At 41.7% G+C, this 23,054-nt stretch overlaps 3 protein-coding genes across 5 annotated transcripts; 1 reads left to right on the top strand and 2 right to left on the bottom strand.

Annotated features, from left to right (window-relative positions):
• On the top strand, positions 1-3,478 carry rhd (Rh blood group, D antigen). 2 transcript variants are annotated; one of them, XM_021573120.2, is made up of 10 exons: positions 1-320; positions 948-1,134; positions 1,404-1,554; positions 1,639-1,786; positions 1,898-2,076; positions 2,281-2,418; positions 2,492-2,619; positions 2,833-2,912; positions 2,998-3,071; positions 3,207-3,475. In XM_021573120.2, the coding sequence occupies exons 1-10, from the start codon at positions 170-172 to the stop codon at positions 3,231-3,233; spliced, it is 1,263 nt and encodes a 420-aa protein (XP_021428795.2). In that variant the 5' UTR covers positions 1-169; the 3' UTR covers positions 3,234-3,475.
• Positions 3,479-3,484: 6 nt separating this feature from the next.
• LOC110498008 (transmembrane protein 50A) lies at positions 3,485-13,892 on the bottom strand. Of its 2 annotated transcripts, XM_021574535.2 has the most exons (7): positions 13,668-13,876; positions 12,836-12,946; positions 12,631-12,743; positions 12,427-12,494; positions 4,672-4,764; positions 4,478-4,538; positions 3,487-4,235 (listed from the first exon to the last, which is right to left on the bottom strand). In XM_021574535.2, the coding sequence occupies exons 2-7, from the start codon at positions 12,935-12,937 to the stop codon at positions 4,190-4,192; spliced, it is 483 nt and encodes a 160-aa protein (XP_021430210.1). In that variant the 5' UTR covers positions 12,938-12,946; positions 13,668-13,876; the 3' UTR covers positions 3,487-4,189. The 2 variants fall into 2 exon arrangements, with proteins under 2 accessions (XP_021430211.1, XP_021430210.1); XM_021574536.2 differs by lacking the exon at positions 4,672-4,764 and having other exon boundaries at positions 3,485-4,235; positions 13,668-13,892.
• Positions 13,893-20,450: 6,558 nt separating this feature from the next.
• mgst3b (microsomal glutathione S-transferase 3b) lies at positions 20,451-23,054 on the bottom strand. The gene is made up of 4 exons (XM_021574537.2): positions 22,536-23,054; positions 21,888-22,010; positions 21,262-21,334; positions 20,451-20,873 (listed from the first exon to the last, which is right to left on the bottom strand). The coding sequence occupies exons 1-4, from the start codon at positions 22,659-22,661 to the stop codon at positions 20,773-20,775; spliced, it is 423 nt and encodes a 140-aa protein (XP_021430212.1). The 5' UTR covers positions 22,662-23,054; the 3' UTR covers positions 20,451-20,772.

Raw genomic sequence — 23,054 nt, forward strand, 5'->3', positions numbered from 1 at the left:
ACACCTGCAGCAGCGTCGACATTTTGACTTGTAAACATAAACAGATAAAACAGAGGGTAAAGTAGCTGCTCTTCCTTGCCCAATGGGACATTCCGGTTTCGCGTAGAAGGGGTTGCGCGCAGAAAATTCTGTTTTGGAACCATTTGGTAATTTTTGGTTAGAAGCGCCGATGGCTCCCCAATACGCACAGAGTCTTCGCTTTCGTCTGCCGCCTCTGCTCTTTTTCCTGCAGACGGGATTCATCGTAGTATTTATTGTTTATGTTGACATTGAACAAAATGTACAAACTAAACAACATGCATTCAACAACTATTACTCAGGTGAGTTAAAATAACAATTGTAATGTGCTTTTTTGGAGAGGTGGTGTACAGAGGTATACTTCAAGATCATTATTAATATTGTTGTTATGATACACAAAAAGTTTCTTACTAAAGCATGCTCTGGGAATATATTAGCTAAATGTAATCAGCATTTCAAACAACAAAGCCATCTCTCCACTACAGCTGAGTGATGAGACTGGAGGATGGGACTGGAGAAATATAACCACTCAAATTAATAGACAAACAATGGGTACAAGGACGGCTCATCCATGGGATCAAAATGATAGTTTTCACATTGTTTTGAGGCTATAGCCTACAGTGTTTGTTTACAGACAGAGAGAGAGAGAGAACAGAAAAATGAGCAGGGGCTGCCAACACTGGTTATGAGTGATAAGTGCTTAATCTGGTGGGGCCAGCAAGAGTTGCAGCTGGACTTGTTGGGGTGGATATGGCCTCCCAAAGCTTTCCCACATAACAGCTAGCTGCATTGTGCAGTTTCAGTGATACACAATATTTGTGTGGGGCAACACAAAACAATTCAACTCTATCCTCTTACAGGCTTACACGACTAGTGATACAATGTCTTTCCCATCTGTGACGTATTAAGTGTTCCCTCTTTCCTCACAGAATTTCAGGATGTTCATGTGATGGTGATTCTGGGTTTTGGCTTTCTGGCCACATTCCTGGTGCGGTACAGCTTCAGTGGAGCAGGATTTACCCTCCTAGTGGTAGCCATGGCTGTCCAGTGGGCAGTTATCCTGAACGGTGTTGAGTCTATGTATCACAGAGGAAATATCTTGATAAATATGAGAAGGTACTGAGAAATAAGTTGAGGTGTATGGGTTAGGCATTTTCTTATTTCATTATTTTTAGATGGTGCACATCTTTCTTATTCATTCAGCATTGAGGCAAAGGGTAATTGGATCGAAACTTCAGATTTGATGGGAGATTTGGAAACATTACAAAATGTTAGATCTCAGATTTTTTTACCTGCCAATTTGATTATAGCTAATACCTGTATTTAGTTATATGTTGGAAGCATATATCATAAATATTGAACCCCTTTTCCTGTGTTTGGACCAGCTTGGTTGTTGCAGAGATGTGCACAGCTTCCTCCCTCATTGCCATAGGTGCTGTCCTTGGGAAGACCAATCCTGTCCATCTCCTTCTTATTGCCCTGTTGGAGATATCTGGATTTGTGCTGAATGGCTGGCTACTCCAGACATTCGTAAAGGTAAGCCGATAAAGTGATGAATCTGATGACAATGTGACAATTTTAGACTGTATACTGATGATTGGGTGGTCTGTTTACACACAGGTGCAGTTTCTGAATACCATCATGCTGCTCCACATCTTTGGGGCCTTCTTTGGGCTGATGTTATCATGGGTCCTGTACAGACAGGGATCCGAGCAACAGCATGAGAAAGAGAAAATTGACCGCAAGACCGGTCTGTTCTCTGTAATGGGTACATGGAAATGCTAGTGCTCCACTAATAATGTTTGTTGTTTGACTATCCTGTGTTTGCAATAATACAAGTGTTAACTTCTGGTGGGTACGTGCATCTCTTCCTCTCCAGGGACTCTGTTCCTGTGGATGTTCTGGCCCAGTTTTAACTCTGTGCTGGTAGAGGTGGATCATCTTGACAGGGGGAGGAGCCTGAGAGCTGTCTACAGCACCTACCTGGCCCTGGCAGTCAGTGCAGTCACAGCTGCTGGTTTCTCTGTCCTCACTAGTCCCCAAGGGAAACTCAACCTGGTAATGACCTGAAAACATGTTTGAATGGCCAGGGCCACCTGTAGGTGGGAAGTTAAAGGGCAGTGGTAGCCATTAAAGTGGGATATTGATCAAGTAGAATAGAAGTACAATTTAAGAATTTCACAAATTTTGTCATGTTGAGGGATAGAGTTGCCCTATCCAATCCACTAAAAATAATTGTGTGTGGATGTTTTCTCCTCTCAGTTTCATATTCAGAGATGTACTCTTGCTGGTGGTGTTGCTATTGGGGTTGCTATGTCAGCCGTTCATTTGCCGTGGGTAGCTACGGCGATTGGATTTGCTGCTGCACTGATATCAACCTTGGGATCCCGATACATTAAGGTACGTATGAACAAATTCCTGAATTGCCCATGGGCTTTCACTATCTCATATTACTGCTTTTTTTATCTTTCAGCCCATCATGCTGTTTGCATTTGAGTGTCATGACACCTGCGGAGTCCTTAGTGTCCATGGTCTGCCTGGAATCCTGGGGTGGATGGTTCAACTTCTCCTACAGATCGCTGACTCTGATGATCTCACAACGTACGCAGCATTAAAAAGCACCTATGTTAACAGGATATGAAGAGAATGGAAGAGCATTGGGAACATTTTTGTTTTAAATGTATCTCCGCATTTGATAAGGCATTACATTATAACAATCATTCTACTTAAATCATTTAAGGTGAATTGGTGAATACATAAGAACATGTTCAAATTCATTGGGGTTTCCTTTGAATGATGTTATACATCTTTCAGGGCCGTCCGATTTGCTGTGTTCCACATTTGCACGCTCCTCATCACCCTGAGCCTGAGCATGAGTCTGGGACTCATCACAGGTGACTTTCAACAGTACTGTACATATGTTATTGGAGTCACTGGTGGATTGGAGTTGTAACCACAAACATGTTCCTTCCTGCTCAGGTTTTCTTCTGAAATGTCATTTCTGGAGGCCACCCCAGAACAAGAAATGCTTTGATGACCAGGCCTTCTGGGAGGTAAGTAATCAGTGATGAAAGAAAGGCTCCGTTTGTATCAAACAATTGATAGGTTAAAAAAGATATGCATGCAGTTGAAGCAACACATTTGTGCCTCTAAAGTTATGCTGTCTAACTTAAATCATTGTTTTTCAGTTTCCCCACCAAGCAGGGAAAAGGTGAGAGGTTGGAAAAGAAAAAAAAAGGAACAAGTGTTGAGTGTCAGGAGAGCAATGAACCAATCATTTCAACCATGCAATATTCCCATGCATCTTCAACGTATTACATTTTTCAAAATGTGTTGTATGTGAAAACTGCACTGGAATATGTGATTGTGATTATTTTGTGTTAGTCAAACTTTAAATATTAGCCAAGAGAAGAGAGAAACTGGCCTGTGAGAGCTGCGAATAAAGACTTGTCATCTCGTACGTGTGTGTTGTACATTTTGTGTTTAATGCTGCCGTGGTTTTTCAGGATCAGAAAAGTGACCATGGTTAGGTTATTATACAAGTACTGTAAATGTATAAGCATTACAGTCAAATACATAGTCAAAGAATAGAGACGCATTGAAACCATGAAGAATCAAACCACAATAAAACTACAGCTTGATTTAAGAACCTTCAAATGATGATGATTCAGGATAACTACTCAATTAGAGACTCCACATCTAGACAAGTTATTGTAAAACTTTTGTTTGCCCACATTAAAGATTAAATTATTTTCAGTAAATGTACAGTAAGTAAGTCTAATTACAACATTAACACTCCGAGAGATATATACATATATATGTCCTGTCTTTTCCCCCTCAGATGAGTGCACAAATGGGTATTGTAAATAATCTGTTTAAGGTTTCCATTATAAATAATGTAAGATGGTAAATTGTAACAGAATAGCTCCATACTTTGAGTGAAAAGAAAATAACAATTCGTTAAGAGACGATAAATTGCAAATTGTGCTTTTTATATTGTAAAAAGTACATTTGTACAACAACCAATTTACTAATAAATTAAACACGTTAATCTAAAAGCAAAAAAAAAAGGTTATCATACAAAATTAATATTTTGTATCGCTTGAAAAACAGAAAGTAGGTGTTTTGATTAAACAAAGTGTAGACGGTCTCAGAAAAAGAGAACAGATCATTATTGCCACAAGTCTTCAGTGCGTCCAAATTTAAACACCAAGCCCCTGCAAGAAAAGACTGGGTGTCTATTTAGAGAAAATAACTAGCATAGACAATGTATTGTAATGTAGTTCTAGTTAAAGGTATTATAGTTCATTTTAGACTATTATACATTTAAGTGATGTATTCACTACTAGGCCAGAAATACATTCCAAGGGAATATCTGAGAACACCTATAGTACATATAACTTAACAGAAAATGACATTTAATTAAGGTAAAACATGAAGAAAATTGAAGAATACTTACCCAAAGAAAATGAATGCATTTTGAAAGAAAACTGCAATACCAGGATACACAACAGGTTTCTCTGTGAACAGATTTGAAAAAAACTTTACTATCATTCTTTACAATATTTTGCACAGTGACTGCTCAATGTCCATGAGCTATTAGTTTGGGGTACATAACCATAATCACATGCTGAGTGGGAATGCTGGACTTACTAGGCACTACGAAGCCTCCGAACAGGATCCACATGGAAGCAATAAGAGATCCAAACGCCAGCATGAAGCCAATGAAGAGCCACACACGAGCTCCTACAATCAGTGATACAATGAGGTGGAAGGGACTCATTAGGGTCCCAAGCTCCATCTTTTATTTCAAATCAAAGTTTATTCGTAACATACACTGAATACAACAGGTAGACCTTACAGTGAAATACTTACAGGCTCTAACCAATAGTGTAGATATGGTTAAAGTCACTATGCATATATGATGAACAGAGAGTAGCAGTAGCGTAAAAGAGGGGTTGGCAGGTTGTGGGTGGGACACAATGCAGATAGCCCGGTTAGCCACTGTGCGGGAGAACTGGTTGGTCGGCCCAATTGAGGTAGTATGTACATGAATGTATAGTTAAAGTGACTATGCATATATGATAAACAGAGAGTAGCAGCAGTGTAAGAGGGGGTGGGGGAGGCACACAATGCAAATAGTCCGGGTAACCATTTGATTACCTGTTCAGGAGTCTTATGGCTTGGGGGTAAAAACTGTTAAGCCTTTTCGTCCTACACTTGGCACTCCGGTACCACTTGCCATACGGTAGTAGAGAGAACAGTCTATGACTGGGGTGGCTGGGGTCTTTAACAATTTTTAGGGCCTTCCTCTGACCGCCTGGTGTAGAGGTCCTGGATGGTAGGCAGCTTTACCCCAGTGATGTACTGGGCCATACACACTACACTCTGTAGTGCCTTGCGGTCAGAGGCTGAGCAGTTGCCGTACCAGGCAGATGAAACCAGTTAGGATGCTCTCGATGTTGCAACTGTAGAACCTTTTGAGGATCTCAGGACTCATGACAAATCTATTTAGTTTCCTGAGGGTCAATAGGCTTTGTCGTGCCCTCTTCACAACTGTCTTGGTGTGTTTGAACCATTCTAATTTGTTGTTGTGGACACCAAGGAATTTGACGCTCTCAACCTGCTCCACTACACCCCCGTCGATGAGAACGGGGGCGTGCTCGGTCCTCCTTTTCCTGTAGTCCACAATCACCTCCTTAGTATTGGTTACGCTGAGGGATAGGTTGTTATTCTGGCACCACCCGGCCAGGTCTCTGACCTCCCCCATATAGGCTGTCTCGTCGTTGTCGGTGATCAGGCCTACTACTGTTGTGTTGTCTGCAAACTTAATGATGGTGTTGGAGTCGTGCCTGGCCATGCAGTCGTGGGTGAACAGGGAGTACAGGAGGGGACTGAGCACGCATCCCTGGAGAGCTCCAGTGTTGAGGATCAGCGTGGCAGATGAGTTGCTACCTACCCTCACCACCTGGGGGGCGGCCCATCAGGAAGTCTAGGATCCAGTTGCAGAGGGAGGTGTTTAATTCCAGGATCCTTAGCTTAGTGATGAGCTTTGAGGGTACTATGGTTTTGAACGCTGAGCTGTAGTCAATGAATAGCATTCTCACGCAAGTGTTCCTTTTGTCCAGGTGGGAAAGGGCAGTGTGGAGTGCAATAGAGATTGCATCATCTGTGGATCTGTTTGGGTGGTATGCAAATTGGAGTGGGTCTAGGGTTTCTGGGATAATGGTGTTGATGTGAGCCATGACCAGCCTTTCAAAGCATTTCATGGCTACAGACGTGAGTGCTACGGGTCTGTAGTCATTTAGGCAGGTTGCCTTTGCGTTCTTGGGCACAGGGACTATGGTGGTCTGCTTGAAACATGTTGGTATTACAGACTCAATCAGGGACATGTTGAAAATGTTAGTGAAGACACTTGCCAGTTGGTCAGCACATGCCCGGAGCACATGTCCGGAGCACATGTCCTGGTAATACGTCTGGCCCCACAGCCTTGTGCATGTTGACCTGTTTAAAGGTCTTACTCACATCGGCTACGGAGAGCAGGAAGGATCCCGGAACATGTTCCAGTCTGTGATAGCAAAACAGTCCTGTAGTTTAGCATCTGCTTCATCTGACCACTTTTTTAAAGACCAAGTCACTGGTGCTTCCTGCTTTAATTTTTGCTTGTAAGCAGGAATCGGGAGGATAGAGTTGTGGTCGGATTTACCAAATGGAGGGCGAGGGAGAGCTGTGTACGCATCTGTGTGTGTGGAGTACAGGTGATCTAGAATTTTTTTCCCCTCTGGTTGCACATTTAACATGTTGATGGAAATTTGGTAGAACTGATTTAAATTTCCCTGCATTAAAGTCTCTGGCCACTAGGAGCGCCACCTCTGGGTGAGTGGTTTCCTGTTTGCTTATTTCCTTATACAGCTGACTGAGTGCGGTGTAGTGCCAGCATCGGTCTGTGGTAGTAAATAAAACAGTCATGAAAAGTATAGCTGAAAACTCTCTAGGCAAGTAGTGTGGCCTGCAATTTATCACAATATACACTACTTCAGGCGAGCAAAAGAGACTTCCTTCGACTTCCTTCGATTTTGTGCACCAGCTGTTGTTTACAAATATGCACAGACCACCCCCCTCGTCTTACGGGGGAGTGTGCTGTTCTATCCTGCCGGTGCAGCGTGTCCCCGCTAGCTGAATATCCATGTCGTCATTCAGCCACGATTCTGTGAAACAGTTTTTGATGTCCCGTTGGTAGGATATTCGTGATTGTACCTCGTCTAGTTTATTGTCCAATGATTGCACGTTGGCGAGTAGTATTGACGTATTGACGTAAGGGCAGCTTTCCCACTCGCCTTTTTCAGGTCCTGACCAGGCATCCGGCTCTTTGTCCTCTGTACCTGCGCCGCTTCCTCTTGCAAATAACGTGGATGTTGGCCCTGCCGGGTGTTTGGAGGATGTCTTGTGAGTCTTGTTTGTTGAAGAAAAAAGGTGAGGTGAGTGATCGCTGTCCTGATATATAGAAGCTCTTTTTTTGCCGTAAAATGCGGTTGCAGAAACATTATATACAAAATAAGTTATAAATAACAACAAGAAAAAAACATAGCACAATTGGTTGGGTGCCCGTAAAACTGCTGCCATTTCAACTGTATGTGGGTGTGTATATATTATTTGATCTTTATTTAACTAGGCAAGTCAGTTAAGAACAAATTCTTATTTTCAATGACGGCCTAGGAACAGTGTGTTAACTGTCTTGTTCAGTGGCAGAACGACAGATTTTTACCTTGTCTGCACAGGGATTCGATCTTGCAACCTTTCGGTTACTAGTGCAACACTCTAACCACTAAGCTACCTGCCACCCCAATCTCTCTCTCTGTAAGTGTGTGTATTGTAAGAGCAAAAAGTTGCAGCTTCTGGGCCCCCAAAATCGAATTAAAGGAGAAGTTTACCCAAAATCCAGAAACGCCCAAGTGATTCCATACATTTAAACTAGTTCAGTGGAGTTTGCCCTCTCTCCCTAGTGCCCAAATTATTTGTTTTATTGAAAGCGTACGGTCAAATTAGCTTTTTGTCAAAAGTACTACCGGTTGTCAGGAAATGTGTACCTTTCCATCTAAAACATTTGCAAATATTTTATGTTATTTTATGTAGCGGCGATGGGTAACAACTGTGCATGTGCGCTCTCTGGGAAATACCTACTACGTAGAAACTGCACGTTATGCCCTTATTCACAGATACACATTGTTACACATTAGTTATACAAAGGAATCAATAACCTACAAATATACTGTATGTCTGATGACAAAATACTCATGAGCGATGAAAACTACTAGAGGGGTGCCGATGGTGTTGTTGAACCGTATTTATTTGAGCCAGAGTATTCGGACAAAGAATTGAGGCAAATTGAGCTTCAGATGGCTGCCGCTGCTCTAGCCACCGAAGCGTAGCAGTAGCTGGACTACAGCCCCAACCCATCCCCAGGATCAACACAGACTAGTGTTGCAGTTGTGGCAATTATGCTCCAATGCCACGAATGAGGACTGTTACCAGAAAATTTGACTACAATTCTTACAGAAATGGAGGCACGTAATGATCAGTTAATTTACATTATGAATCAAATAAAATGTTATTGGTCACATACACATATTTTGCTGCCCACAAATTCTGGTGTACTGGGAAAAAAATAATTGGAGACGCACCTCTGTTCCAGCTTGGCCAAATGGACAGTTATCTAACGAGTTAGTAGCTACTTTACCTTATTGAATGATTGCTTTTCATAAACCTCCATGACGGAGACCGTTAGTTAGCGGGTATATGTTTTCACATGAACCCAAAACACTACAGTGCCTTGCGAAAGTATGCAGCCCCCTTGAACTTTGCGACCTTTTGCCACATTTCAGGCTTCAAACAAAGATATAAAACTGTATTTTTTTGTGAAGAATCAACAACAAGTGGGACACAATCATGAAGTGGAACGACATTTATTGGATATTTCAAACTTTTTTAACAAATCAAAAACTGAAAAATTGGGCGTGCAAAATTATTCAGCCCCCTTAAGTTAATACTTTGTAGCGCCACCTTTTGCTGTGATTACAGCTGTAAGTCGCTTGGGGTATGTCTCTATCAGTTTTGCACATCGAGAGACTGAAATTCTTTCCCATTCCTCCTTGCAAAACAGCTCGAGCTCAGTGAGGTTGGATGGAGAGCATTTGTGAACAGCAGTTTTCAGTTCTTTCCACAGATTCTCGATTGGATTCAGGTCTGGACTTTGACTTGGCCATTCTAACACCTGGATATGTTTATTTTTGAACCATTCCATTGTAGATTTTGCTTTATGTTTTGGATCACTGTCTTGTTGGAAGACAAATCTCCGTCCCAGTCTCAGGTCTTTTGCAGACTCCATCAGGTTCTTCCAGAATGGTCATGTATTTGGCTCCATCCATCTTCCCATCAATTTTAACCATCTTCCCTGTCCCTGCTGAAGAAAAGCAGGCCCAAACCATGATGCTGCCACCACCATGTTTGACATTGGGGATGGTGTGTTCAGGGTGATGAGCTGTGTAGCTTTTACGCCAAACATAACGTCTTGCATTGTTGCCAAAAAGTTCAATTTTGGTTTCATCTGACCAGAGCACCTTCTTCCACATGTTTGGTGTGTCTCCCAGGTGGCTTGTGGCAAACTTTAAACGACACTTTTTATGGATATCTTTAAGAAATGGCTTTCTTCTTGCCACTCTTCCATAAAGGCCAGATTTGTGCAATATACAACTGATTGTTGTCCTATGGACAGAGTCTCCCACCTCAGCTGTAGATCTCTGCAGTTCATCCAGAGTGATCATGGGCCTCTTGGCTGCATCTCTGATCAGTCTTCTCCTTGTATGAGCTGAAAGTTTAGAGGGACGGCCAGGTCTTGGTAGATTTGCAGTGGTCTGATACTCCTTCCATTTCAATATTATCGCTTGCACAGTTCTCCTTGGGATGTTTAATGCTTGGGAAATCTTTTTGTATCCAAATCCGGCTTTAAACTTCACAACAGTATCTCAGACCTGCCTGGTGTGTTCCTTGTTCTTCATGATGCTCTCTGCGCTTTTAACGGACCTCTGAGACTATCACAGTGCAGGTGCATTTATACAGAGACTTGATTACACCCAGGTGGATTGTATTTATCATCATTAGTCATTTAGGTCAACATTGGATCATTCAGAGATCCTCACTGAACTTCTGGAGTGGAGAGAGTTTGCTGCACTGAAAGTAAAGGGGCTGAATAATTTTGCACGCCCAATTTTTCAGTTTTTGATTTGTTAAAAAAGTTTGAAATATCCAATAAATGTCGTTCCACTTCATGATTGTGTCCCACTTGTTGTTGATTCTTCACAAAAAAATACAGTTTTATATCTTTATGTTTGAAGCCTGAAATGTGGCAAAAGGTCGCAAAGTTCAAGGGGGCCGAATACTTTCGCAAGGCACTGTATATAGTCTATATTCATTTATCACAATGTTTTGGGGATATTATATTCTGCAATGCAAGGTGACATAATGTCTCTTGTCTCTCAACCCCCCCCCCTGTCAAAAATACATAGCTAAATGCTAAAATGTGGAGAGCACATAAGCCTACACTACATGACTAAAAGTATGTGGACGCCAGCTCGTCAAACATCTCAATCCAAAATCATGGGCATTAATATGGAGTTGGTCCCCCTTTGCTGCTTTAACAGCCTCCACTCTTCTGGGAAGGCTTTCCACTAGATGTTGTAACATTGCTGCGGGGAATTGCTTCCAATCAGGCACAAGAGCATTAGTGAGGTCGGGCACTGATGTTGGGCGATTAGGTTAGGCTAGCAGTCGCCTTCCAATTCATCCCAAAGGTGTTCGATTGGGTTGAGGTCAGGGCTCTGTGCAGACCAATTAAGTTCTTCCACACCGATCTCAACAAACCATTTCTGTATGGACCTTGCTTTGTGCACAGGGATATTGTCATGCTGAAACTGTTGCCACAAAGTTGGAAGCACAGAATCGTCTAGAATGTCATTGTATGCTGTAGCATCAAGATTTCCCTTCTCCCTCACTGGAACTAAGGGGCCTAGCCCGAATCATGAAAAACAGACCCAGACCATTATTCCTCCTACACAAAACCTTACAGTTGGCACTATGCTTTGGGGCAGGTAGAGTTCTCCTGGCATCCGCCAAATCCAGATTTGTCCATCGGACTGCCAGATGGTGAAGCGTGATTCATCACTCCAGAAAACGCGTTTCCACAGCTCCAGAGTTCAATGGCAGTGAGCTTTACGCCACTCCAGCCGTCAATTGGCATTGCTTATGGTGATCTCAGGCTTGTGTGCCGCTATTCGATCATGAAAACCTATTTTGTGAAGCTCCTGACAAACAGTTGAAGTTGCTTCTAGAGGCAGTTTGGAACTCCGTAGTGACCATTGCAACGGAGGAAAGACCATTTTTACACGCTACGCAGCCCCCGTTCTGTGAGCTTGTGTGGCCTACCACTGTTGCTGCTAGACTTTTCCACTTTCCAATAACAGCACTTAAAGTTGACCAGGCAGCTCTAGTAGGGCAGAAATTTGAAGAACTGACTTGTTGGAAAGTTGGCATCCTATGACGGTGCCACATTGAAAGTCACTGAGCTCTTCAGTACGGCCATTCTACTGCCAATGTTTCCTATGGAGATTGAATGGCTGGGTTTCCGCATACACTATATATACAAAAGTATGCCTACATGATGATAAAATGGTAATAACCCTCAAACGTCAAATCAGGCTAGGCTACATAACTCTGCACGCTTTCTCTTCTCAAACGTGCCTTTGTATTTTGCCACTGCACCATTTCAGATTGCATATCCCATTCATATGCATCGTCGCTGAAGTGCTTGCTACACACGCAGCGGTGCAATGTGGGCTGCAGGAGTATTTACTATTTTACATTTCTGCTAACCATCCTCTGCATCTTTTATCAGAAAACAGTGACATTTGGTACCTTCTCTTAGCTACTTCTCACCCCCCAAAATGTTTTATCTGTGACATCAAGCTCCATATAAGGGCATATCGTGAAGCTTCTACGCAGCAGGGTCTAACCTCATAGGGTGCTCATAGGCAGTTATTACCCATCTCCATTGCTGTGGCAGTTGGCTACATACAAGAATCGCTAATATTTTTAGGTGGAAAAGTACACATTTCCTGACTCAAAACTGATGCTATTTTTGTCAAAAAAAAGCTAATCCGGCCATACTCTTTCAATAAAACAAAGAATTGTCCACAGAGTGAGGCCTGCATTCAGCAACTGAACACAAGTTCAGCTCTGAGCTGCTCGATTTATCTACATCATTTTGCATTTAGGATTGAATCTTAAATTCAAGGAATGGTACGCAGTTAGGAAAAGGAATGGAGTTAGAATGGAATAATCCTGTCATACACATACCTGTCTGTCCAATGCAACCTTCACTGTAGCTGTCCCCTCTCACTTGGCCATTCGAGACAGCATTGATCCTAGAGAAGTACCAAAGACAAAAGTTGAAAGAGCTCAATTTATTTTCAAGGAGAATTTCAACAGACTGAATTCCTGAATTAAAATGAGACTGACCACAACCCCGTTGGGACACATTCACAATACAGCATGACTTACATGAGAAAGGCCACAGTAGCGATGACACCACAGGCATGATAGGCATGATGGAAAGTCGCCTCATCTGGATAGTTCACAGCTGCATCAATGATTATCCACCAACCAGTGAAAAACTGCAGGAATATGGATTAGGATTTAGGAATACACCTTCTTTCTCACTTCAGTGATGTACAGTTGTCAAATGTGATAGCAAAGTAAAACATACCAGGACTCCAGCAGCTATAGATGCAATGGTGTTTCTCCTCTCTCCCCAGTCCACATTGCATTCGCATTCTCCGCACCGGATGCTGTCCAAAAACCCTGACATGGTTCTGAGCTGTGAAGGGAAAAGGAGCTGGGTTAGAGTAAGAGACCCAGGCAGGGATGGAGTTAACTATTACTAATTACAGTTCATGTATAATGCCTGCCCAATGAATACATTTACTTATCAAACCCACTACTGGTCAAATGTTGCCCAGATACTAGTTAATGAGATGGCATAAGTACCTACTCCATGCATACGGAATAGTATACCGTTTAGCACTGTGAAACGAATGTTTAGTTGGCAAGCATCTGCTATTTGCTATGCCGACTCAGTTTACCTGAGCTTTCAGTGCTAAGGATTCACCTATTTAGTGCCCCATAAATGCTTTTTCCACCTATCCATATTGTGCAAAATTAGGTCAAGCTGCGTAAACACAAAGCTGTTACGATGCTCTAAAGCGCATAAACTCTCAAACACAAATAATCTAATCAACAACCACCAGAACAAACGTAGTTTTCTTGAGTCAAATTAATTATGGTAATTTACACGTGTATCAATCGATAGCTAAATATTGTTTCAAATAAATCGATATTGCGCCATATCCATGTGTGAGTTTGATCGCAGTCTATTGTTCAAAGCATTGGGTGCACCAGCCCTTCCTTGAACGAGCCTGCGTGTTGTTCGCAACGCAAGACCCAGTATCCCAAAATACAACAATATCTTAACAGCAATAACAAACAAAGATTAGAAATTAAACTGTCACCTAATATTCATAGGTAATAAATGACCTTACCTTTTATTTGTTATGTTCGTTATGGACCCACCCAGACGCCGTTTAATACTTTGCTTCCGTGTGAGCTCAATCACACGCCTGCTCAGTTTACTTTCCACGCCTCTTTGATGTTAGAGGTGCCAATATCAGCATCAGTTGCGCATTTTTGTAGATCTGCTCTGCACTGTACCCCGGTGTACAGTACTCCCCGTAGGGCAACTCGATTCGTTGAAATACTACAGTACGAGCGCTTACTTCAAAAAGCGCACGCCCCAGTAGGCAGAGCTATTATGTTGCACTGGGACACACCTCTCACTTTACTGTGTCCGGCGTCGTTCTTTGTAGTATTGCAGTTCATTTCCTCTTTGAATTAATAAGTAAAGAATATTTTTTTCGCAATAGAAAATACCAGAGGGGCGCATCGTTTACTACCTTACATTTTTTTTTGGATAATCTGGTTACCACCTGTGTTTGGAATACATTACAATTACAAATATAGATATAATTAAATTGTGTTTTCTTTGAAAAGATGCTCTGCCTGAGAATAGAACATTCCGTTTTCTGCCTGAGTGTGGCAAACAGTGTGGCGCTCAAAGTAATGTGACCATGAACATTGGCTGCATATCCATTGTCCTTCTCCGAAAGCGTGGACTTGCACATTTCTTCTCATCTCAGCGATTTAACAATGGTGTAAAGTAGCCAATGCTTACACATATCCAATGCTTGGATATCCAGGAGGAGAGGGATTAACAATTGGTATGCAGCCATTTATTTCAGGTGGCTTCATCAACAGATGGAATGTGTTCCATTGACTAAAATACAGTAGAATAAAATAAAGTATATACATATGAGATTAGTAAAGCAGTATGTAAACATTATTAAAGTGACTAGTGTTCCATTATTAAAGTGGCCAGTGATTCCAAGTCGATGTATACAGGGCAGGAGCCTCTAAGGTGCAGGGTTGAGTAACCGGGTGGAAGCCGGCTAGTGATGGGTATTTAACAGTCTGATGGCCTTGAGATAGAAGCTGTTTTTCAGTCTCTCGGTCCCATCTTTGATGCACCTGTACTGACCTCGCCTTTTGGATGATAGAGGGGTGAACAGGCCGTTGCTCGGGTGGTTGATGTTCTTGATGATCTTTTCGGCCTTCCTGTGACATCGGGTGCTGTAGGAGTCCTGGAGGGCAGGTAGTTTGCCCCCAATGATTCATTGGGCAGACTAACACCCCCCTCTGGAAAGCCCTACAATTGTGGGCGGTGCAGTTGCCGGACCAAGTAGTGATACAGCCCGATAGGATGCTCTCAATTGTGCATCTCTAAAAGTTTGTGAGGGTTTTAGGGGCCAAGACATATTTCTTCAGCATCCTGAGGTTGAAGATACTCTGTTATGCCTTCTTCACCACACTGTCTGTGTGGGTAGACCATTTCAGATCATCAGTGATGTGTACGCCGAAGAACCATCTCCACTGCGGTCCTGTCTATGTGGATAGGGGCGTGCTCTCTCTGCTGTTGCTTGATCAGCTCCTTTGTTTTGTTGATGTTGAGTGAGAGGTTATTTTCTTGGCAAAACTCTCACAGGGTCCTCACCTACTCTCTGTAGACTGTCTCTTCATTGTTGGTAATCAGGCCTACTACTGTTGTGTCGTCTGCAAACGTAATGATTGAGTTGGAGGCGTGCATGGCCAGGCAGTCATGGGTGAACAGGGAGTACAGTAGGGGGCTGATCACGCACCCTTATGGGGCCCATGTGTTGAAGATCAGAGAAGTGGTGTTGTTTCCTACTTTCACCACCTGGGGGAGGCCCGTGAGGAACTCCAGGACCCAGTTGCACAGGGAGGGGTTCAGACCCAGGACCCCTGAGCTTAATGATGAGCTTGGAGGGTACTATGGTGTTGAATGCTGAGCTACTGTTGAAGTCAGAAGTTTACATACACCTTAGCCAAATACATTTAAACTTAGTTTTTCACAATTCCTGACATTTAATCATAGTAAAAATTCCCTGTCTTAGGTCAGTTAGGATCACCGCTTTATTTTAAGAATGTGAAATGTCAGAGCAATAGTAGAGAGAATTATTTATTTCAGCTTTTATTTCTTTCATCACATTCCCAGTGGGTCAGAAGTTTGCATACACTCAATTGGTATTTGGTTGCATTGCTATTAAATTGTTTAACCTGGGTCAAATGTTTTGAGTAGCCTTCCACAAGCTTCCCACAATAAGTTGGGTGAATTTTGGCCCATTCCACCTGACAGAGCTGGTGTAACTGAGTCAGGTTTGTAGGCCTCCTTGCTCGCACACGCTTTTTCAGTTCTACCCACAAATTTTCTATAGGATTGAGGTCAGGGCTTTGTGATGGCCACTCCAATACCTTGACTTTGTTGTCCTTAAGCCATTTTGCCACAACTTTGGAAGTATGCTTGGGGTCATTGTCCATTTGGAAGACCCATTTGCGACCAAGCTTTAACTTCCTGACTGATGTCTTGAGATGTTGCTTCAATATATCCAAATAATTTTCCGACCTCATGATGCCATCTATTTTGTGAAGTGTACCAGTTCCTCCTGCAGCAAAGCACCCCTACAACATGATGCTGCCACCCACGTGCTTCACGGTTGGGATGGTGTTCTTCGGCTTGCAAGCCTCCCCCTTTTTCCTCCAAACATAACGATGGTCATTATGGCCAAACAGTTTTATTTTTTGCTTCATCAGACCAGAGGACATTTCTCCAAAAAGTATGATCTTGGTCCCCATGTGCAGTTGCAGACCTTAGTCTGGCTTTTTTTATGGCGGTTTTGGAGCAGTGGCTTCTTCCTTGCTGAGCGGCCTTTCAGGTTATGTCTATATAGGACTCGTTTTACTGTGGATATAGATACTTTTGTACCTGTTTCCTCCAGCATCTTCACAAGGTCCTTTGCTGTTGTTCTGGGATTGATTTGCACTTTTCGCACAAAAGTACGTTCATCTCTAGGAGACAGAACACATCTCCTACCTGAGTGATATGACAGCTGCGTGGTCCCATGGTGTTTATACTTGCTTACTATTGTTTGTACAGATGAATGTGATACCTTCAGGCATTTGGAAATTGCTCCCAAAGATGAACCAGACTTGTGGAGGTCTACAATGTTTTTCTGAGGTTTTGGCTGATTTATTTTTATTTCCCCATGATGTCAAGCAAAGAGGCACTGCGTTTGAAGGTAGGCCTTGAAATACATCCACAGGTACACTTCCAATTGACTCAAATGATGTCAGCTAGCCTATTAGAAGCTTCTAAAGCCATGACATAATTTTCTGGAATTTTCCAAGCTGTTTAAAGGCACAGTCAACTTCGTGTATGTTAACTTCAGACCCACTGGAATTGTGATACAGTGAATTATAAGTTAAATAATCTGTCTGTAAACAATTGTTGGAAATATTGTGTCATGCACAAAGTAGATGTCCTAACCGACTTGCCAAAACTATATGTAACTGACAAGTAACCTGTAAGTCTATGTCGTTTTTTGTTTGAATTGTTTACATGATCGCTATGCGGGGATAAACAAGTAGAACTACGTAGCTAATAACTGTTGTAACGGGGACAGTATTGTAGCAACACACCTTTGGAGGGAAGGCAATCCCGCGTTGTTAGCTAAATTTTCATGTCATCGGGTGTAGTTCGTAAAAGTTGAAGCGTGTATGTTATGAATGTAACGTTATAATAATTAAGGATGAAGTGTGAATTCCTGCCAGGAATAATAAGTGTGAAGTTTGATTTCCTCCCTTCTGTAATAAGCAGCCAATTAGCTATTTTTCCTTTATTCATGTGTTTAATCTGATACTGTTAAAGCTCCGGCTAAACTGTTTATGTATGTAAGCACTTCAGAGTTATACCAAACTAATAAGTCACTCGTAAGATAAGAAGGTTGTAAGAGTGTGCTTAACTGTATTTTCATTTACTTTATAGTTCTCACGGAAGGTGATAATTCTGACTAAAACTACATAATAAAGCCGGCAGTTAAAATCAAGGAACGGTTGTGCTCGTGGTTACTGAAGGGAGCTACACTATAGTTTGTTAACAATACATTTGTGGAGTGGTTGAAAAACTAGATTTAATGACTCAACCTAAGTATATGTAAACTTCCGACTTCAACTGTTTAGTCAATAAACAGCATTCTTACATAGATATTCCTCTTGTTCAGATGGGATAGGGCAGTGTGCAGTGTGATGGATCTATTGGGGCGGTAAGCAAATTGATGTAGGTCTAGGGTGTCAGGTAAGGTAGAGGTGATATCATCCTGATATTACATGATTCTGATGACGGAAGTGAGTGCTACGGGGCGAAAGTCATTTAGTTCAGTTACCTTTGTTTTCTTGGGTACAGGAACAATGATGGACAACGTAAAGCAAGTGGGGACAACAGATTGGGATAGGGAGAGATTGAATATGTCCATAAACACTCCAGCCACCTGGTCTGCGCATGCTCTGAGGACACGGCTAGGGATGCTGTCTAGGCTGGCAGCCTTGCAAGGGTTAACACGCTTACTCACGTCAGCCATGGAGAAGGAGAGCCCACAGTCCTTGGTAGAGGGCCGCGTCGATTGCACTGTGTTATACTCAAAGCGGGCGAAGAAGGTGTTTAGCTTGTCCGGAAGCAAGACATCAGTGTCCGTGACGTGGCTGGTTTTCCCTTTGTAGTCCGTGATTGTCTGTAGACCCTGCCACATTGCGAGCTGTCTGGGACTCGTGGTTTGTCTGTTTACTACTCAAAATGATTTTAGTTATTAAGTCAAAGACAAAATTAACTGCAATACACTGTTCTCAAAACAGCATTACAAGGCTACACAGAACGACGGCAGACAGTGGTGTAAAGTACTTAAGTAAAATTTCTTTAAAGTACTACTTGTTGTTTTTTTGGGTATCTGTACTTTACTTTACTATTCATATTTTTTATAACTTTTACTTCACTACATTCCTAAAGAAAATAATGTACTTTTTATTTTCCCTGAACCAAAACGTACTTGTTACATTTTGATTCCTTTAGCAGTGCAGGAAAATGGTCCAATTCACCCACTTATCAAGAGAATATCCCTGCTCATCCCTACTGCCTTATGTCAGAGTTGGAGTGTGCCTCTGACTATCTGTAAATTAAATTAAATACATTAATTGTCTGGTTTGCCTAATATAAGGAATTTGAAATTATGTATAGTTTAAATTTTGATACTTAAGTATATGTTTGAAATTACATTTACTATTGATAGTATATTTAAGTATATTTAAAATCAAATACTTTCAGATTTTTACTCAAGTAGTATTTTACTGGGTGACTTTCACTTCAGTAATTTTCTCTTAAGGTATCTTTCCTTTTACTCAAGTACGACAATTGGGTACTTTTTCCACCACTGACATGCTGTCATATATATGCCCACTGGGGAGTGGCTTATGGAGCGCTCTTTGAAATAAGCGCTCGTGTTGTCATATACCAACGGATCAAGTAATCTCGCCAGTTAGGCAGGAAAAGCCCATTTAAAGCCATTGTATGCTTGATCCAAAAATATGGTCAGAGGCTTCATATGTGACGCACTTGCGGAGCCTCCGGATGCATGCAGAGTCCAAATCAAGCCGCATCGCCATGCCCCTATCAAATTGTATATCATTGCAGAGAGCTCTGTATTGCTCCGCATTGACATGATCGGTTCACTGTAGGTGGGGGATGGAGGTCCTTTATAATCACAAACTCACTTCCTTGACAACTTCCTTCACAACCACTCTGCTCCATGAAGCCAAAAAGTATGGTTGCTCTGACTTCTGCGGAGGCCGCATCACAGAAATGCTGTAATGCCACTGCAGACCTCGGATTGACCATGCAGCGCCTTTAATGCTCATTTATATCCACTAGCTAGCTACTACTAGTAGAGGGACTAATTTAATGGCACTGCATGGTCAATCTGACATCTGCATTGGCCGTGGCGCATTTAGGGTGATACGGCCTCTGCAAAGTCAGGTCATTCATACTTTTTGCACTTCGCTGAGTTAATTCTATTAGCACGCTAACTTCATGATAAGTTAAGCATTTTAGCTAACATTACTATTTTTATCTTCCTGTCACACAAATGTCTAATCCTTTCTCTGTGCTGCTGAAAGTACTGCAGTTCAACCGGCTATGTGTTGTGAAAATTATATTTGGGGGCGTGTACTTCCAGGTAAACATTTCAATAAAACATTTGATACATTTTGTTATTTGTTTTCTGATACTCTATACCCAATTTGGAAACCATAAACAAGAAAATTAATTTAGATCCAATTTTCAACTAGAACAATTGTAAAATTTCCTCATTCGACCTTGCCGAGATGAAAGGAAATAGAAGTTATCCATAAGCACAGGGACTCACATGGATGGGCATTCATAAAATTCCATTGCAGACAGACCTTGTAGGCTACAACCAGGACTGAGCCTGCTAACTGACATATACTGTTCAATATCAATTCAGTTGATGAGATACCTTCCTTAAATAAGTGTTTCAATTGCACTATTTTATAAAAACATTTTGAAAATAGTATTCATAGAGCAGTGTGAAGTCAGCGATCACAGAGAATCACTATGGGCCAGCGGGCCACAACAGTTTAAGCTACTGTCTGCATCTCACTGGCATATTAAGGGGTGTGGTAGATTGTTTCATGACCTAGTTTGAAGTGCAATTCCACCAATTTACATGAAACAGTCACAAGAGACCACAAGTGTCATTATTTGCCTTCTATATTTCTCTACCCTTTAGAAAATTATATATCAAGTCTAGCACATAGGAATTTATAACATGGTTGAATATGAGAACTTCTGACAATGTTTACATTCATCTTTATTAACATAGCGTTGCCAGTACATGGGCATGAAAGGTTACAAATGCCTGATAATCATATAAAAATACATCAATGGTCCTCACAGTATCAACTAACAAAACTCAATTATGTTGCAGTAACACATAGGCCTATAATTGTTTACACACTGGTAAGACGACAGTAATTAAAGACTACCATAATTGAAAATATATTTTTCAGCTACATGATATCATAGTGGCTGTTTGAATGAAAAGGCTCAAGCAATTGCAAGACATATGTTTCTTTAGTAAAAAGGGCAAATAGGGGACAGAACCAGCTGGCTCACAAGACTCCAAGCAACTGCAAAGCCACTGCGATGGAAAGAATGATGACTCCAAAATAACCAATGTACCCATAGGCACCCTTCATCCTCTTGGCTGGATCTGGGGGGGGGATAGAATTATTATAGTTTACAGCCATTTAGAAAATGCTGAATAAGAGTGTGATTCTTCCAATCATTACCCGCTACCATTTTTCAGAATGTGGGGATATTTCAGCACGTTTCACATTACATTTTCATAAAATACAGCTGTAGTACTAATTTCCATAATGGTATACAATAATGATAAAATGCAGTTATGGTTGAAATACTAAATAGTTGCTAAAAGCATATCTAATCTACAAGGAGTGGATTGGGAGTTTAACCTTTTTCACTCATGCCCTGTGACCCTGTTTGTGAATTATTGAATGGAAACTGGCTCAAAAGTCATAAACAAAGATAAGAGGTGTTCATGTCATGGTGTGCAATGTCATTACAACAGATGGTCTTACCTCCGGTGTAGTAACCCCAGGCATAGGAGAACCTGCTGGTGACCCAGATGGCTCCCAGCACAGCTGCAGAAGTCTTATAAGTGGAAGGATGAGTGATTGGGTAACAGGAAAAAGGGTAAAACAAAGAGTGAGGATGTCGGACAGTGTAACAGGCAGTGAACTGTCAAATAGAGAAGACACCGAATCATTGTCACAACACCAGTGAGGTGTGGCCTATACTAGTATGTGCTGTCATTGGTTGTGTAAAGAGGACAGATCAATGCAGCACATGCTGTCAATGATCATCCAGAGAACATGGTATGCCACTCCCACTTGGTTTACTTATTATCAGAAAATTACACTGGTGATAAACCTTTCTTTAGAAGCATTTATATATCAGTATTCACACAGGGATAAGGTCAATAGTGCACTGTGTGTGAGTTGAAAAAAGAATGCTGATCAACTAGGTAGTAGCATGCAGTAATTTGGAAGAGGATTTAGAGGATTTTAAAATGGGCGACTACTAGTTTCTGAATGTGGTTGTGAAAGAGCCACTCAAATGTAAGCTGACATTAAATCCAACCCATGTGTGTGGCGGTGTAAGTGATGTAACCTGGTAATACTGGTTTGTGTACGCATTTACGTACTGGATAGACAAGAGCTGCAATGGTTTGGAACACAAGCCACTGTGGGTAGACTTCTAGTGTGTTCTGGTGGGCCCTCTGGATGCAGTTGAACACCTGCTCCTTGTCACTGTACATGGTAGGGTACTGCCCAGTGGAGGAGAAAAAAAGTCAGTGAGAAGTGGCATAGTAATACTCTGAGCTCCTGTACCAGCAATAGGAATAGTAGTAGCTGTCTACTGCATCGTAATCATTAGGATGGAGTTGTGGTGCATTAGGGACAAGTTCTTGGAGACCAGATTCAAAATACTTGACATACTGGAAGAGGGGAAAGACATTAACATATACAACGTCTGCATCATCAGGAGACCTGTATTTCTCATGTACACATTGTTGTTTGCATAACAGACATAGGGCAGGTCAAGTTCACTTCAATGTGTTTTGCTTTAGCCCCAAGTACATAGCACCTCAAGTACGGTCAAGCCAAGGCAAGAAGTGACCGACTGACATTGAATGAAGCTCCCAATTTGAGCAGGATTGGAATTCGTTTATATAAACTCGGCTCAGAACAGAAGAAGGTTATGTTTACAGTGCTAAAATGTACTTATCTGGCATTGCAGCGCAGTTATTTCATTTCCGCATCATCATCAGACAGAAACGCCATGTACTTACCTTCACATCGTATTTCTTTCTGGCAGCTCCAACCTTAACACCAAGATAACTCAACATGATCCAACTATAAAAGTATGTAAATATGACATATCCGAAGCTTGATGGCAAGAGCTCTAGAATTTCCATTGTAAAATAATTCAGCAAAATAACTAATTCTAAATTCGAGAATAACCTCCGCCTGTATTCACGGCTTGTTTATTTGTGCTGATAACGAGCAGGGGAGAGGTTATGTATGCTGTTGTCTCGCGATATTATTTTCTCGCGTTGTGTTTAGTACCATCCATGTTTTTATACGATCTATTATGGTCCATACTGCTTGTACGGATTGCTTGCCAGTAAACAGTAAACTCGTCCAAAACAATATCTACTTTTTAATAACTCCGGTGTATTGAAAATAAACTTTGTTTGTAAACCACATAATGTGCACTCTATTTCGGAAAGACTTGCGTATCACCCCACCGTCCTAACTGCTGTGGAAAGAGCATAGAATATGCGCAGTGCCTTGTAGCAAACTGACCC

Source organism: Oncorhynchus mykiss, chromosome 19 (assembly GCF_013265735.2).
Source record: "Oncorhynchus mykiss isolate Arlee chromosome 19, USDA_OmykA_1.1, whole genome shotgun sequence".
In the NCBI taxonomy this organism is placed as follows: domain Eukaryota; kingdom Metazoa; phylum Chordata; class Actinopteri; order Salmoniformes; family Salmonidae; genus Oncorhynchus; species Oncorhynchus mykiss.

Bases quoted from the DNA above. Each gene is read 5' to 3' on its own strand.
- LOC110498008 (XM_021574535.2), bottom strand. From the start codon at position 12,937: ATGTCAGGGTTTTTGGACAGCATCCGGTGCGGAGAATGCGAATGCAAT. The intron at 4,539-4,671 runs GTAAGTCCAGCA...ATCTGTTCACAG, and splicing joins CGGAGGCTTCGTAGTGCCTA to AGAAACCTGTTGTGTATCCT. The intron at 4,236-4,477 runs GTAAGTATTCTT...CTTTTCTTGCAG, and splicing joins AATGCATTCATTTTCTTTGG to GGGCTTGGTGTTTAAATTTG.
- rhd (XM_021573120.2), top strand. From the start codon at position 170: ATGGCTCCCCAATACGCACAGAGTCTTCGCTTTCGTCTGCCGCCTCTG. The intron at 2,620-2,832 runs GTACGCAGCATT...TACATCTTTCAG, and splicing joins GACTCTGATGATCTCACAAC to GGCCGTCCGATTTGCTGTGT. The intron at 2,913-2,997 runs GTGACTTTCAAC...CTTCCTGCTCAG, and splicing joins GAGTCTGGGACTCATCACAG to GTTTTCTTCTGAAATGTCAT.
- mgst3b (XM_021574537.2), bottom strand. From the start codon at position 22,661: ATGGAAATTCTAGAGCTCTTGCCATCAAGCTTCGGATATGTCATATTT. The intron at 22,011-22,535 runs GTAAGTACATGG...TCCACTGGGCAG, and splicing joins GAAAGAAATACGATGTGAAG to TACCCTACCATGTACAGTGA. The intron at 21,335-21,887 runs GTACGTAAATGC...TCCACTTATAAG, and splicing joins TTGCAGCTCTTGTCTATCCA to ACTTCTGCAGCTGTGCTGGG.